The following is a 13603-nucleotide window of genomic DNA, read 5'->3' on the forward strand; positions in this document are numbered from 1 at the left end:
CACTGCTAGGAAGAATTCTTGTGCATGCATTGTATTACAAAGGAACATGTCTAGTTTAAGTCTGAGTTACCATTTATCAGAACTACAGAGAGGTATTTTTTGTGTAAGACTACCAGTGAGCTTACCTGCAAAGAAATTTGCTTTACCTGTACCTTTGCAGCATGCTTGTGCTTACCACTAATCAAATACAGGAGAGAAGGAAAGAGTTACCTGTATTATATTTAATTTGTTGACTTTGTCAAATGTGACTTCATTTTGGTGAACTTCAGCTATAATGCTCAATACATTGAATGACTACAATTACAGTCATTTCATATTAGGCAATTTAAGTAACAACACAGGTAGCAAAACATTCTCCCTGAAAAAGTCTAGCCATATTAACTTAGATTACTATCTTACTTTTGAAGCCTAAATATTATTTTATAGATATATGACTCTGCAAAAGCCACAGACAAACAGGTGCATATCTTGTTTTTTTAATGCCACCAAGAGTATGGAGTTGAGTATCTTATATTTAAAAGAGTTTTTTTAAGTACCTTAGACAAAGACAAAATATGAGACATCCAGGATAGCACAGATAGTAATAGCACCCAGGGGGGAAATAATTATACACATTTGCTACTTAAATGCCCAGACAGATCTACAGCTTGTACTAAAGTTGTCTTCTATCCATAATATACCTGTTGTAATTATTCACTAGCCTTTTAGAAGGTTTTTGAAGTTCATGTTCCTGCAGTTTCTGCTTCTACCCCAAATTACACCTATACATCTCTTTAAAGATATTGCCACCCTCTAAACCCCAGTCTCCCACTTTGCAAGTCATTTCTCAATTTTTCCTTGTTTTTCTTTAGTAAGGGAAGGTGACTTTTAGTACATCACAAACATCACCTCACAAGTACTTTACTGAGGTTTCAAACAATTTCTAATGTTACAACAGAAACATATGTTGTTTTGTGTCTTTCATGGAGATAAAGACATTATTAAGATACTTTCTTTATATCCAAAGGAGGACTTTACACCTAAAAAAGCTCACGTTTTTCCCCAAGTGCACTAGTTTGTCTAATAAATGATCTCATCCCTTATAAGCCTCATTTTGTTCTCGAGAATGAGAACTTAGATCAAACTGCTTTGGCTTTAGATATGGGGAGCAGCCTCCAGACTTCTAAGGACATTTATTTAAAATGAATGTGGGACAACCAACTGAATCACTATAGAAGATTCCAAAAATTACAGGATTAGTAACACAGACTTTTCAAACTTCTAAATATAGGCATCTAGCCTTAGAACCAAAACGAGTCTCTTAAGAGGATATCTTAAAGACCTTTAACTTTTCCAGGATCAATGAAATACATATATATACACACGGTCATATTTAATATACGAAGAATCTGAGGCATGAGAGTAGAAGACGAAGCTGCTTTGAATAAAACTACTACTACACTTAAATGTAGCATAAAATAATATTTAACCTCATTTGAACTAAAAAAATCATGTAAGTTGCAATTGCTTATCACTTAGAAACAAGTCTACGCAATAAGAAATACAAAAATGTTCTTCCCCTTCTGATAAGGAACAGTTAATCACACATCACAGCACAAATACAGATAACAAAGAGCATCCGTTTATAACAAAAGTTGATTTTGGACCCAAGATTGTTTTATCTGGCATATCAGCAATACTACAGGAAACCATGCTCAATTTAGAAAGCATGATGTTGAAAAATCCACAACGTTATCAGATTTCCCATGCTGCATGGTGTTGCTCTGGGTAGCATCTTGAGACTGGTAACAAAATCCAGATGTAAAACTAGGACATTATTTTATAGATTTTATTTAAATTTATAACTTCCTCTTGATGTTGTTCAAATACCACTTTTGCAGTAGTTAACCAGCAAAGACAAAAAGAGGTATTTTTGTCTGATTTAGAAGGTCACTGAACTTCTAAATGTTTTATGTATTACTTGTCCTTCTACTGTCTGACTTTACAATAACAAAGCACTCAACTAATACTATTAAGTGGGCATTTTTCAAAAATCTCATACTGAGCATGTAAGCATATGTAAAATAAGAACACTGAAACTGTAGGACAGTATCTCTAACTGTTTAAAGAGCATTTACTAAATCCAGCTTCACTCTCTTCTCCATACCACTGAAGATCCCCTAAATAAAAATATCACCTTTCAAAAACATACACTCATCATGTTTCTGTTTTCTTTGTCAACTGATACATACGGGGAGCTAGCCATGCACATGCAGAAAGATTGCAAAAACATTATACTTTAAATATATGCATCTCTACAAAATATTTCCAATTAAGTGAAAGTAATATGATGAGTTAATCACAGTATCATCAAGATTAGAGAAGACATCTAAGATCATCTAGTCTAGCCACCCATCTACCCCACTAAACCATATTCTTCAGCAGATCTAAATGGTTCTTGAGCACCTCCAAGGACAGTGATTCAACCGCCTCCCTGGGCAGCCTGTTCCAGCAACTGACAATTTTTTCAGAGAATTTTTTCCTAATATCCAATCTGAATCTCTCCTCATGCAACTTGAGGCCATTCCCTCTAGTTCTATCATTAGATACACAGAAAAAGAGGCTGACCTCCACCTTGCCACTACCTCCGTTCAGATAGTTGTAGAGAGAGGTAAGTCCTCCCCTGAGCCTTCTTGATCCCAGTTCCCTCAGCTCCTTCTCCTAAGATCTATACTCCAGATCCCACACCAGCTTCATTGCCCTTCTCTGCACACGCTCTAAGGCCTTGATGTCTTTCTTGTAGTGAGTGTCCCAAAACTGAACACATTACTTGGGATGCAGCTTCCCAGTGTTGCGTACTGAACGGACAATCACCTCCCTGCTCCTGCTGGCTATGCTATTTCTGGTAGCCAGGAATGCCATTGGAATTGGCTACCTGGGCACAGTGCTGACTCATGTTTAACTAAGCAATGTGCTCCAAGGTCTATTTCTTCTAGTGTTGCTGGGGGCTGCTGAGGTTAAACCACAGGATACAGTATTTGGTCTTGTTGAATTTAATTCCACTGGCCTCAGCCCAGTGATCCAGACTGTCCAGATCCCTCTGAAGGGGCTTCCTATCTGAAGGCAGATTGACACTTCCTCCTAGCTTGGTGTCATCTGCAAACTTACTGAGGGTGCATTCAATCCCCTTTTTGATTGAATGCACCCTCAGTAATCAATAAAGATATTTAACAGGACAGGCCCTAGTGCTGATGCCCAGGGAACACCACTCATGACTGGTCACCAGTGGATTTAACTCCATTCACCACCATTGCTTTGGACCCAGCCCTGATTTACTCAGTAGAGAGTGTACCTGTGAGTGTCCAAGCCATAAGCTGGTAGGAAATAAACTATGTCTATAGTCTACAGTGCTCTTAAATATACTAACCAAAGCAAATTATGGCAGAATAGCTACAATCTCCTCTCTTCTCCTACTTCTCCTTAGAGTCAGTAAATCTATATTGCCACAGCTAGACCACTTCTAGCAGACCATCTGTCTGCTTTGAACTACATGGTCTGTATCTCAGGCATATCCATAGTCTAAAATTAAAGATTCACTCAAAACTGTTCCTGAAGATTATTAATTCAGTTTGGATTTTTAATGCAACTAAGTAATAAATAGCAATTTTAAACAGTATGCAACTTTCATCTTTGGCTAAGTAACACGTACTGTGACAAAACCAAATTCCTCCACTGTATGGTATTGGCATGCTGAGGACAGAACTTGAGTAAAAACTATGAGAAATATTTATAAAAAATTATATGCCTGTTTGAAATTACCACTGGTCAAGCATTTCATAAAATACACAATACTCATAAGTGTATGTGTAGGAGTGATTAATGTTCATGCAATAGATGAGTGGGATGCTGGAAATATCACTTGATGACATGCCAATCAATGCTTTGATCTTTACAGATTCAGAATAGCTGTTTCATCCACCCAGAAGATGAAGTGAAAAGATTACAGTGAAAAGATTACAGCGTGAACATGGAAAAACGTAATTCCTAACTAAGTTTAGGGTGGATCTGTCCTTTAAAAAACTTCCCCTTTCATGCTGTTTCAACAATAAATTTACCTTAAAAGCTAATTGTCCTGTTATGTACCACTGTGAAGTTGAAACTGATACAAGCATAGAAACAAAGTCTAATTTAAGCATAAAAGAACACTCATTAAAAGCTCTCTATTGCAACTTAGTCAATAGTTATCAACTATAGCTCATGCTGAAAACTTAGCTACTCATTCTGACAGCTCTGGAACTCTCTGGCTCCTCTTGTTCTTACAGTCTGCATAAATGAACTGCTTATGCTTACATATGCTCAGAACAACACTAACATTCAACAAAATGTTATCTTCTGGATTGCATGCTTTCTTTTTAAAGACTGGGAATTAAATTCTTGCCTCAAAGAAGTCAATAAGATTTTTGCTGTAATTTCAAAAAAAAATTAGTTTTCACACATCAGGTATCAGGTATTTTAAATCAGATATTAAAACTAACTGCCGTAAGTAAAAACCAGGTAATGAATCAGAAAATTATTCCCTTCTACTCTCTGTGGATTTGATCTAGCAAGGAATACATAAGTTACGTTTCACTTCTAGAAAATAATTGTACAGGCACTACCATACTCTAGAATCTGCCACTGAACTCAATGAGTGATTTAAATGTCTGCTGTACAAGAATATAATGATGTCTTAACACAACATTTAATAATTACTCAAATTTGTGAAACATTCAGTTATTTCATCTCATTCTAGATGGTCTTAATAAAGTCAACTCACTTTGAATTTTTTTATTTTATTTTTTATTTTTCTTTTACAGTATGTATTGTTTTCACATGGCTTTCAACAACAAACTAGGCCAACAACGGGTGGTTGATAGTGCTTCAGACTTGTTTTTCCTAAGCTATTCAAAGTAGAATTTACTATGTAATGATTCCTCATGTTCCTAGACACAAGATTTCTTAGGAAAATATTTACATGTAAAATGAAGGAAAAATAAGACAATTAGAATTTCTTGCATGACAAATGCACAAACAGTTCGTTGCATAACTGCGTAGAACAGAAGTATAAGAGTAAAAACATCTCTACTTTGGAGGTACAATAGACCAGTTTTGAACTGGGCCACCTCCAAATTTTCCCATCCTCCACAGAGACACTCATGAAAAGTATATAGACAGTATACAAACCATCTTCTATAGAATTGGAATTCCTGAGTACTCATAACATCTAACAGATAAAGAGGAACATTTATTTCTTACTCGATCTAAGAAAAGGCAGGAATAGGTATCTAAAGTAACATTTTCACACAGTCCATCGTCAAGAATTCAGTCAGGGTATGCTTAGTTGATACTTCATCAGAAGTAGTATCTTAATTGTTTTATTTTATAAAACAGCACTGGCTGGTAGCCAACTGGTTGGAAAGGAGCTTTGCTGGTGGACAAACTGAGCATCAGCCAGCCACGTGCCCTCACAGCAAAAGATGTCAAGCATTCCAGCCAACATCAGGAAGAGAGTTTCCAGAAGCATGAGGTAGGTGGTCTCTGCTCAGCAGTGGTAAAAGCATACATAATTGCTGTGCTCAGACACACAAATGCTGAGTAGAAGGCATGGAGGTTTTGGAGCCAGGCCAGCAAAGGACCAAAAAGATAATTGGAGCTTGAAGCATTTGTTCTACAAGCTGACTCTGAGAATGCAGGGACTGCTTAGCCTTGCGAAATGTCTCTCAGATTCTAAACAATGGTGTATCTAAGTGTTGTTCCCTCATAAAAATCTTACCCTCCAAATCATAAGGACAAGAAACTCAAGAGGGGCTAGGATTGGAGTGAAAAGAGCAGTAACATTCCAGAATGAGAGCATGTTTTCATTTCACAGTCTTCTCCCGTTTCTCGGCAAGCACCACTGTGTAGCATCACCTCAACTCCCTGATCATTCAGGGAGCATTGGGAAGTTACAAGCTTCCTGCTAGACTCCTACCTGTAATTCGTTTTCCATTTTTGGTTCTTCAGTCCCCATTCTATTCCCTCAACTTTATCTGTTGCTCCCCAGTTTCACTCAGTTTCTTTATGATTTTCTATTTTCCTAGCCCTTTCTCCAACTCCCTCCAAGATAGGGTTGTGATTCAATTAGGAGAAATAATGTAGACTGCTGAGACACTGTGGTCATTCTCTATGTGTTACCCAGCATCCCACAAAGGAAGTGAGTGGATAGGTTCCTAAGTGCTCCCTTATTGGCCTTCGTGCACTCTCTGTCCATGAATTTGTCTAGTTCCTTCCTGAAACTGACAGTGTTCTCTATCAGTATACACTTCTGTGGCAGTAAATTCCAGAAGTTCACCATCCTATAAAACGCATTTTTCCCTTTAATTGTTTTTAAGCCAATATCCATGAAATTTGCATCAGTTCTCCTAAGTTCTACACTTGGTGAATAACAGTTCAGTGTTCACTTTTACTTTTGCCTTTGTGATTGTACAAACCTCAGTCAAAGCAGAGAATGGTTAAGGCTGCAAAGGACCTTTAAATGTCCACTGCTCTTCTGTGTTTGTGTGTGTATATATATACACACACACAAATATACATACATATATATGCTTTTGCCACATATAGACCCAGCAACTCAGAAAAATCTAAGATTCATCTCCTGAGTTGCTACTGACAGTTCTGACCCCAGCAGTATGCAGGCCCTAACCAGATTATTGACTGTCTAGAGGCATAAGCTTATACTGAAACTTGTCTGGAGGTATCTGCTAACTTGGCTCCATGTACTTTGTTAGGAGCCTTACACAGAAGCACTGGTGCTTTTGCATTATACCACTCCTGAACTACTGAAGCTTTAAAAGGGAATGTTAGCACAAATAAGCATTTTAAGTAGAAGCAAAGTATAATATAATCAACTACAAGTGCATTAGTAACATGAACCACTATGTTAGAACATAGCTGCATTCACTGCTCCCTTTAGCTACTAAAAAGGACAGCAAGAAGAGAAAGAAGGAGAGTAACAATACATAAGTCACATCTTCCATGAATAAGCAAATAACTCAATTTAACAACCTAGTTCAAATTCACTCTTCTAAGATACTTGTATTTTCCCAAGTGACTCCAGCTCTTGATTATTATTCTTATTGCCTTTTTCATCACTTTTCTATACCACAAAAGTTTTCACCAATTAAACTATGGGCTTCAAAGTCACTTTTAAATAACTTTTTCCAAGGCAGTGAGCAGCCTCAGTGCATTTCCCCTCTAGTTAGCATGCTATAAGCCCAGTACATGTATTTAACTTTTAATTTTGCTGGCAAATGACCACCTTGTTTTCTGTGTCAAAGCTGCAGCTGGGGGGGAAACCGAAGCTGCATGCATAATCAGTGATTATCGGGTATGCATGTAAAAGCTTCCCAGCAACTCTGACTTTAGAAAATATTTGCCATATTCACTATACAAAAGTGACAGTGGAGAAACTGATCCAACTTTCACAGACCTTAAGCCCACACACAACCTTAGTACAATGGAACTAAGTTAGAAGGCTGTGCCCAGCTGCAAAAAGACACTGTCCTCAAGAGAAAAAAAAAAAAATCAGTGTACATACTAGAAATATAATTTTCACTAAATAAATGGGTAGTAGTTAGGGGGATATCCTTCCATGGTAAAGAATACCTTTTTGCGTGAGGTCTAATTCTCTTTAAGAAGGAATGTTTAACAGAAATCTTTGTTCAATTGCACTAGTATCAAGAGCCAGTGAGGCTATTCACTCTACATGGGAATTCTTTCATTCACAGTTAGTGTACTTTTGACACTCTACAATTATCTTTCTGTTTTCACTGTAAGACGTGCACACAAAATTCATACAATTAAAGTACATGCGCAACTGAATCACGCACAAATCACTGCTTCTGGGCCTTGCACATATACACATGTTGAATTTGTTATTTGAAAACACCAGAAATAGAAAAGTCCTGTATGTTTAATATATTACTTTGCATTCTTAAGCAAGCTTGGATTTCTTGTTTCATGGAGCTCTCTGGTTTCAGAGAATCCCAGACTATTCATATTCCCTAGTATTGCAGCCAGGTTTAGAAAATGCACACAACATTTATCACTTCAACCTACATACATAGGTTGATCTGAAAATAATGTGTCCTATTAATCTCCATGAAAACTACAACAGATACAAAGAGCACAATAACACTGCTTTACTGAGCAAACTCTCAGCTACAAAACACTACCACTCCACAAAATCATCAACATTAGCTATATATTTTTGCCAGTGATGAACAAAAGCCTGCATGCTGTGCTTGCAAAAATCTATACAAGCAAAGGTGATCCACTTTTGCTGTCACTGCTGAAACGCACCACCTCTCTGTGCTCACATCCACTGTTTGGTCTCTACAGACACTCATCCAGTGTAGTTGAATGTCAGCGGGTGCCACTTTTTTCTGCCTTTGCTTCATACTTGTTTTCATGTCAGACACCATTATGTCAGACTGTCCCTCTGCTGCCATCTGTCTCATGATAGCAGAATGTAATGGAATGCTGGTTGGAAGGTTCAGCCTCTGCTGCCATGAGACCAACATCCACCTGTGACATCATGGGCCAACATAACAAAATAGGAAGTATTATGTTCAGAGCAGCCCTCGTATTTCATCATACATATTTATAAGCACGGTAATTTGTATAAATAATGTCTTCATTTTTTCTCCCAGCCTAGAAGTATAATACCAAATGTAAAAGGGTTGTTCCTCATTCTCAGTGCACAATACACTCCAAGGAAGTTAATACAGATGCATTTCCCTATAATAGACTATGCATATGTTTCTGTAGAACAGGATTACAGACTGTTGAGCATCCAGCATGAACAGAGGAATCATGGAGTTGTGTTCAGCATCTCCTAGCAGAACATAGAGTCTGCCCAAGTGAAAATAGTATCTAAAACTCTGAGGGTTTACCTGAGGAGGTTGTATATGTGTAGAAAAGCAAAATAAGTCCTGATTTGACTCCCACTGGAAGCATGCCAAAAAACAGCGCCTCTGATTTATTTTTCTCACACCTCTCAGTTCCCAACTGCCTACCCACAATTTCACTCCACCTTCCTGTAGCAGCAGAAAAAAATACAATACATTTAAAACTGTTCTCAAAACTCTTCTGATGAAACATTATTCTTTTTAACTGTCCTCAAACACTACCCTACTCATCAGGTAGGTGAAGAATTACAAGATATATCCATTCAATGTAAAAATTGATAGCTCCAAAATTATCTAAAAACAAACATTTTGTTCACTTTTGGTAACCTTTCTTATTGCACCTTAGATCCATTATGACAGAAGTAGAAGCACATGTGGGTTGGGACTGAAGAAGGAGTTGTAATGGTATTTGGATAATCCACTCTGGAGGAATGTTCATCATTCTTCCCGAGGTTTCACAAGAGCTCCCTGGCATAATACTTCTACAGCTGCTTTAGAGTTTAATGTTATTACAAGGTCTGATTCAAAGATAATGTCTGCTAGAGGAATCTGGCAGGGAGAACAGTCTAAGGAAAATCCATGTGATGCTATGGTGCAACTAACAGAGACTGAACCTCTGAAAAAGTTGAGGGCGGTAACTGCTGTATCTTTAGGGTTTTTTGTTCAACAATCCTGAGAGACCTTTCCTCAGGACAAAAAATTCACAATTATTCCTCAGGATTTTGTCAGGAAATCCTATTATTTCCTAGTCAAAATAAATCCTAAAAATGGAAAAGAACTAAGTTCTAATCTCTACTTGAACTATGGTACAGAAACAGTCCAAAATCATTATCAGTTTCTTCATTATCTCTCTTATGCATACTTTTGGATTAAGAAGAATATCAAAACTGCATTAAAGCTGAAACTATGAGATGGCTAGCAACTACAGAAACCTGTATAAGAGAATAATATATAGTCATCATGAACTAACTTCATTGGCAAGCATCAAGGAAATCCCTTTTCTATTTAAAAGATATGACTGTAATCAGTAAAAATCTTAGCAAACAACTTAGTCTGTATTTTATATCTGTAAGCAAGATGTTCGCTGTATTATCGTTGGTATATATCCTGTGGTGTAAGAGCTCTCAGATAATATGGATGCTGCACTAATTCAGAAAGAAAAATATTCATTAGGTGTGGGCTTATCGACTAATAAAAACAGGGAAAGAAAAGGAAAACGTTAGTATACAGACTGTTATCTATTTGCCTGTCTTTGTATCCTATTACCCATTCCTGACCTACAAATATAATGAGTCTGGACTTCAGGAAAGACAAACAAAAAATCCTTACTTTGGGGATTCATTGCTGCCTTTTATTCCAAAGTTTGATAATCTCCAAAAACTGTCGGTCCAAGCAGTTGGTTAAGAAATCAGAACATATGTGGGTGGATTCTTTCCTCCAGCCTGAACTAATTAAAAATGACTGTTTGCTCTATTATTTTAAAGAAGGCTTCTGGAACAGGTTAAAGATTCACTGTTCTGATTTTAGTATTTCAAGTTTAGTAAGAAAAACTCCTGGAGAGGAAAAAAATAAAAAGTTTTTAAGAAAAAATGAATACTAAGGATTTTTATATTACAGTACACCTTATGTTTTTACTTGTTGCTTAGAGAAAGTCACACATTTGCATACAAGATCCACCTGTCCCAATTTTGCAGTGATTTATTCATTCAAGTCAAAGTGTGTATACAAAACACAAGCACAGATTTATGGCTCTAGTCAGACTGGAGAGTTCTACCTGTTTCCAACACTTTATCCAGAATTTTAAATATTGTGTTTTCCTTTCTCACATTTTAAACCTAAAACTCATCTAAATACTCTGCTTTCACTTCCTCAAGCTTTAATTAAATTAGATGGAATCAGGATGGACAAAAATTGAAAAGTAAAATATTACAAATAACCAAAACATATCTTTACCTGCAAAGGAACTTAAAAGCATATAGAAAGAACGTAAAAGGGCAAATATATAACACACAAAATTCAGTTTAAAACTGCAATGTAAAAAACTCACTTTAAAAACCTACGTCTATAGATAAACTAAAAAATGTTGACCGACCAGCCACATTCTGCTAACATTACTATTCTGTACTACTGATGTTCACCCCTTATTTCCCTTTGAGTTCATGAGCATCCAGTATACATCACCTGTTAAGAGTCAACTTACACTTGGGATTTTTGTGATGCAAAGGAACACCTGCACTTCCCGAGTTATTTCTATTGATCTCAGCAGCTGACACCACAGATCAGGTTACTGTGCAGCCTATCAGTTTCCTGCCCCCCCTCCCTAATACTGGTCATTCCTTTCTAAACTGTTACTACTTTGTTTCTCTCACATCTTATGGAAATAAGCATACACCAAAAGTTAACTTTAAAAGTAACACTATATAGTGCTTCAGTAGGTTTGACTGAGCCATAAGTTAGGCGTATCTTTAAAAAACGCTGTTAGAGGATGTGAACGTCTTTCTGGTTCCCATGCTACCATTTTATGAAAAGTTCTACATGAATAGTTGATGTTCATACAAGAAGTAAAACAACACATGTAGCTTAAAATTAACTCCAGGTTTCTGACCACAATAAATCTTCCTCTGACTTAAAAACAGAAGAAAAAAAAAAACAGAAAAACAACCCGGGGAATTACAGATTGTTCTCATGTTTGAGGTGCAAAATGTTCTTGAACTGTTCTGTTCTAAGAAACAACATGGGAATTTATTGTCATGTCTCAAATTCTGTTTTTCAAAGCATTGCAGCTCTGTTACATAATCTTCTCCACAGACATCTGACTGGTGCTAACAATTAGAGTAACACCATCCAGCGTTACACATGTTGCCAAATGACTATATCTGGAAAAACAAGAGTGTTAAGTCTAAAGGTATAAATCAAGGGTCTTTTAACACTTTTGGACATCATATATGTCCTCCAGGACTTAATGAAGTCACACTTTTCAAACTTTTCAGTACCTTTTTGCCTGGGCAACACAGTGAGCTACACAGCGCTAGCACATCCTAGCAGCTGTGACAAATCTCAGAAAGAAGTTCAGAAGGCAGTAAACGTCTTTAAATTTTGGCAGGCCAGCACTTAAATTAATCTGTGAGTATGTCCCATCATCACATTATTAACATGAAATTAGATGTCCCAGAGTTCCCCTCTGAATCACCAGAACTCAGTTATAAGATAACAGCAACAGTGCAACCTATGATAGCCCAGAACACCCACTTTCTCACTGAAGGTGATCACATCCCTTCATTGCAGAGGTTAGGGAAAAAAAATGAAAAAAACCATATTAGTATTTTTCAGTCTTCAGTGTTTACCGTTACTTCATAAACTAACCACAGTGTAATTCTGGGAGGGATTATATTGCTGGGTTATTCTAGCATCTACAGATACGTATGATCATTGGTCATTTATCCTTATGAAGTAAGATTAGTAATTAAGTGGCTTGAGACATTTTCCCCATGAAATGACAGAGCACCATATTTTTCCAGTTCAGTACACCCTAAGGTGACCAAAAACTCCTAATGCCACGCATTCAGCCTACAACGTGGCATCACATACCACTCGAAGACAGCCGCTACTCCCATGACTCTATTTTATTGCACCCATCACATATCCTTACCGAACTCCTTTTAGCAGGGCTAAAACCGTAAAGAACACCGAAGCAGGCGCCACAAGAGGCACTGAAGACGGTTTTTAAGGCTCTACTATAAGCTCCCGTCAGCCTGGCCAAGTCCCGGCACGCAGCGGCCGCCGAGCCCAACCAGGCTGGGGGCACCCATCCCTCCCCTCACCCAGCGTCCCCGGAGCACCCTGCTCTCATCCCCCTCCCCGGTACCTCTTTGCGGCGGCGGCTGGCCCCGGCTGCCGAGTGCCGCCAAGAGCAGGAGGAGCGGCAAACTTTCCCGTGCCATCGCGCCCCGGCGGCCGAACTGCCGGCCCGTCCCGCCAGGCGAGAGAGCTGCCCGAGGGAGGCGAGCGGACCCCGGTGTCCCGGACAAGGAGCAGGACACACCCCTGCTCCCCCCGACCCCGCCCGCCGCTCTCCGCCCCGCCGCCACGGGACGGCTCCGCGCGGAGCGAGAGGGACCGCCGGGATCGCCGAGATCCGCGCCCGGCTGTAGGCGCGTGTCCTAACTGCGGCCGCCGGTGCGTGGCTCTCACTGCCCGCCCGGGGATCGTCAGGTTACCTAAAAGACAGGAAAACACCAACCTCCTCGGAAGGCATTTTGAAAACTGGAGATGCACAGCAAGGCTGCGAGCCTGCGTGTGAGGAGATAACGGATGGCATTTGCTAGAGAAGCCAAGCGAGGTGCAAAGCCAAGCTGCACGGGCCTGTTTCTAACTGCACGGCCGTCCCTGCGGTCCTTCAGCACAGCGCTTCCGACTGAGCTCTCTTTGTATCCCACACAGAGCTTCGATAATTGTGTGTGTTTCCCCACATAAGTACTGCAGTATGTATGCACGCAGACACATCTTTACTTGCTGGAGCCAACATTAAGCAACTTTATGGGTGCATCTGGTGTCCAGAAAAACGCGTTTGAATTTGCTGCATTGCCTATTTCAGTTCTCAAACCTCAGCCTTTTGTGCTGCTGTATTTCTCTTGTAA

At 38.8% G+C, this 13603-nt stretch overlaps 1 protein-coding gene across 1 annotated transcript in view; it reads right to left on the bottom strand.

Moving 5' to 3' along the window:
* Positions 1-12928, bottom strand: part of LAMA2 (laminin subunit alpha 2) — a 329486-nt gene extending 316558 nt beyond the window's left edge. Inside the window, exon 1 of the mRNA XM_065733920.1 lies at positions 12832-12928. Within this exon, the coding sequence (XP_065589992.1) occupies positions 12832-12907 (76 nt within the window). The 5' untranslated portion in view covers positions 12908-12928. The remainder of the gene's footprint in view (positions 1-12831) is intronic.
* Between the last annotated feature and the right edge of the window lie 675 nt (positions 12929-13603).

Source organism: Cyrtonyx montezumae, unplaced genomic scaffold (assembly GCF_038088225.1).
Source record: "Cyrtonyx montezumae isolate F1298 unplaced genomic scaffold, pur_monq_1.0 scaffold_0, whole genome shotgun sequence".
NCBI lineage: Eukaryota > Metazoa > Chordata > Aves > Galliformes > Odontophoridae > Cyrtonyx > Cyrtonyx montezumae.